The sequence below is a fragment of the Otolemur garnettii genome, unplaced genomic scaffold (assembly GCF_000181295.1).
Source record: "Otolemur garnettii isolate 467f Iridium unplaced genomic scaffold, OtoGar3 scaffold00055, whole genome shotgun sequence".
NCBI lineage: Eukaryota > Metazoa > Chordata > Mammalia > Primates > Galagidae > Otolemur > Otolemur garnettii.
Genome location: NW_003852450.1, coordinates 8651275 through 8655496, shown reverse-complemented (window position 1 = coordinate 8655496; position 4222 = coordinate 8651275). Strand labels below are relative to the sequence as shown.

General features: G+C 35.3%; 1 protein-coding gene across 1 annotated transcript in view; it reads right to left on the bottom strand.

Moving 5' to 3' along the window:
- Positions 1-4222, bottom strand: part of KIF14 (kinesin family member 14) — a 67134-nt gene that overhangs the window by 46167 nt on the left and 16745 nt on the right. Inside the window, exon 9 of the mRNA XM_012806613.2 lies at positions 2711-2895. Within this exon, the coding sequence (XP_012662067.1) occupies positions 2711-2895 (185 nt within the window). The remainder of the gene's footprint in view (positions 1-2710; positions 2896-4222) is intronic.

Sequence of the window (4222 nt, the reverse complement as noted above, 5' to 3'; positions counted from 1 at the left end):
AAAAAAAAAAAGAAAAGAAAAAACTGCAGCAAAAGCTGAGTCCTAACCAAAGATGTCTAGTTGTTGATGAGGCTCCAAGATCTGTAATTAATGAATCATAGTTCAATTAAAGCACCTAGAAAAAAGTATCTGGAAAAAATAGTTTACCCTTAGGCAATATATCTCTCCTCTCACCAGTTAAGTGTCTTAACCAGATGAAGGATTACCCAGTGTCTTCTTGTTCTGATCCTTTCAGTTGATTTCTACCTATTTCATTATCAAAATTTCACAGCCTACCATTCTGAACCCTCACAATCTGGTTCAACCACCAATCTCTCTCATCTGCCACGATTGCCCCCTAAGAACGACACCTCCCCATCAATCATATCAGTACCCTGAATTTGCCTATTATCAGCTTCCCTCCTTTCTTTGAGTCATCCCATTTAGACATAGGATATTTTTTCCTTGTTTCTACCATCCTTCAAGGTTCAATTTAAATGCTTCAGTCCTCAAGAAGCTTTTCCTTCTGTTCACTTTTAAGCACTAAGTATGCAATACTTATCTAACACTTAATAAACATTAATAAGTACTGAAATTCCTTTATTCATTGAGCCCCCAAGAGCCAAATATGTGTAAACAGACATAAAACAAGTTCTCATGAGGTTCATAGTCTACTGAATAAGACAAACACTAACTAATATATTAAAGGGAAAGTACAAGTTCAAGGAAAACAGGGAGCCCCCTAGTCCCCTACTGGACGCTTCACTACTTGGAAGCATGTTCTATATCTATGCCACTGGTATACATTACATTATATTTACTTATTAAAGAAACAATTAAGGAATAAAAGAGCAAAAGGACCTAAAGAATAAGAGGATTTATCCTACCAGATATAAAGACTCACTACGAAGCTTAAGTAATTAAGACTATCAGTCTCTATTAGTGAAAAGAAAGAGATTCTCATATTTTTAGAAATTTTTTGAACATTCCAGATCACAAAAAACGCAATTAACTATTTAATAGATGGTACTGGGAGAACTGGTTATTCATAGAGAAATAAATTAATTTATCAGTGATTCACATGAGATAAAAAATTCTTAACTACTTTAAGGATTAAAGGTAAAAGCAAAAATTTAAAACATCTAGAACAGCAGTTCTCAACCTGTGGGTCGCGACCCCTTTGGGAGTTGAATGACCCTTTCACAGGGGTCACCTAAATACGTCCTTCATATCAGACATTTACATTACAATTCATAACAGTAGCAAAATTACAGTTACGAAGTAGCAATGAAAATAATTTTATGGTTGGGGTCAACATAACATGAGGAACTATACTAAAGGGTCACAGCATTAGGAAGGTTGAGAACCACTGATCTACAAGAAAATTAAGAAAACACCTACATCTCTATGTAGATTGTAGAATATTCTTTCTTAAACAAGACACAAAAACAGCCATGAAAGAAAAAATTGATGCCAGTTTACTATAATAAAGTTAAGAACTTTAATCAATCAAAAGGCACCACACAGAGTGAAAAGACGTAATACATATAAACCCCACAAAGGACTGGCAACCAGAATTTAGTATAAAGAACACCTGCAAATCATTAAGAAAAAAACACAGTTCAATTGAAAGTGAATAAAAGACATGAACAGGCAAGTCATGTAAGAGTAAACAAAAATGGCCAATGGCTACGTGCAAAGATGTTCAACCTCATTATTAATCAAGGAAATGCAAAATGAATCCATAATGAGATACTATTTTATGTTCACCAGATGGGCATAAATTAAAATCTGACAGTACTAAGTATTATCAAAGATGTGTAGTAATAAGTACCCTCAATGCTAATCATTTTAGAAAACAACTTGAAATTACCTACTAAAATTAAAAAATTCTGAAGAATCAGAATCCTTCAACCTAATATTTCTAATCTTATACATATAATTTAGGAGTGCTTCCTAAACTTTAAAAATTATTATTATATAGAAGATTATCGCGTATGATCTGGCAGCTCAAGCCTCCCAAGTTGCTACCAGCTGCCCTTAGAGCTCTTAGGGTCAGTATCTCAGCTTTCCACTTAGGAAACTTATCTTGAGAAATTCTTCATATTGTACCAGGAGACATGTACCAGAATACTCACAGCAATATTATAGAAACAAAAAATTATAAACAACTCAAATATCTATCAACAAAGTAGGTAAATTTTAACAGAGAATAAAAGAGAAATTCATACAATGGGATATTTATATCAGTGAAAAATGAAACAAAATCAACATAGATAAGTCTTGAAAACACAGGCAAAGCCAAAAACATTTATATGTACTATCATCCCAAGAATAACACAAATTTCATTTCATTCACGTGAACAAAATTAACATAGTCAAGATTTTTAAATTTGTCAATCTAACCAAAACTCCTGCTATATAAGATAGCTAGAAATTTACTTTTATGCCCATCATTCTAATTCCAAAAAAAGAAATTATCCTTCAATCAAAAGACTAAAACACCAAAACAATATTGACAGCATTATATTGTACCTTATATTGAGAGTGACTGACCTATGGTCCTTATACTCAGAATTTATGTTTTTCCTGATTAAAAGATGAGTTTGAAAAATTATATCAAAGAATCAGTATAAATGAATGTCTCACTTGAAGGAAACAACGTATTAGCAAGATAGGAATGCCTACTGAAAATGAACAGGTGTTTTTTATGAAAGGAAGATTAACATACCAATGATCATCAGCAATCAGCACCCCAGACAACTGAATATCATGGCTTGAGTTGGGTTTATACTTCCCAACTGTAGTAGTTCCTTCTTTTATCATATATAGCAGCATCTCTGATAGTTGTGGATCTTCATTGAGATTAACGAGGTTTGGCAAATGATTGTCCATTTGAAATGTAATTCCTGCTTTCTGATAGGAAAAAGAAGAAAAAAATTAACCTTAACCACAACACAGAATAGTTAAATTCACCTAAAATTAATGGTCTGTGTTAAACATTAGAATCATTCTATGTAAACTCAGTAAGTTCAAAGTTTCTTAGAATTTCTCCTTTTAGAATCTCTCCTTTGTGGCTTCCCCCATGACTGCTATCATCAAACTCTTAGACTCCTAGAGTCATTGATCTTTCTGTCTTTCAACACCCTCAGACCACTTATACATCAATTCATCATCACTAAATTATGGCTGATTATCTTCAGACTGGATCAATTCCTTTTGCTGCATCTTCATTGTCATCATCTTGTGATGATGTGATCCTGTGTCATTAACTCACACAGAAAGTACTGCAGCAACCTCCTGATTGTCCTGTTAACAACTACTATTTTCAACCCATTTCACATCCTCTACCAGATTGATTCTCTTGAAGGGTATTCTCAAAATGTTAATTTCCTGATCAAACATTCAATGGCTTCTCAATTCCTACAGAACAAAACTGAATTTCTCTGGCCTAGAAATCAAGCTCCTCATAAACTAATCATAGCATATCTTTATCATTTCATTTCCTGTGACAACTTGTTCCAAAAAAATTGATCCACATACCCTTTTATTTTTTTTAAGTCTTTACAGTAATGTGGTGTCAGTTCACAGCAACCTCCAGCTCTTGGGCTTAGGCGATTCTCTTGCCTCAGCCACCACAACATCTGGCTAATTTTTTGTTGCAGTTTGGTCAGGGCCGGGTTTGAACACGCCACCCTCAGTATATGGGGCCAGCGCCCCATCCACTGTGCCACGGCGCCACCACACACACCCTTTTCTGAGGACACCTTAAAGTTTTTCATCTTTACTTATACAATTTTCCCATCCTAGAAGGCTCAACACCCAACTTAAATCCCACTTCCTCTGTGAAGCAGGACTGGCCATCCCCAAGGAATTTTCCCACCTTCTGAATTCTTACAGCATTCCCCGCCAACTCATTTGAAGTATTTCTTCTGCAGCCACCTCCTTTGCTCTTGATTCATCCTTTCCAATATCCTTTAGATTTCACTTCAGCCTCCTCCCTGCCCCGACTTCTACAATTCTCACTCTGAAAAAGTCTCTCTGTTCCTTACCTCTAAGGCTCTAGAGGTAAGGCTCTAGTTCCTTAGCTCTTAGTCATTCCTCAACCCACTGCCATCTGGCTTCTTTCTTTGCCTCAGTGACCTTACAATTGCACAATGAAATGCACACATTGCTGAAATCTAGGAGTCATTCCTTTTCTCTTCCATTTCTCTCTACAACCACATCTGAAATAAAAACTCCC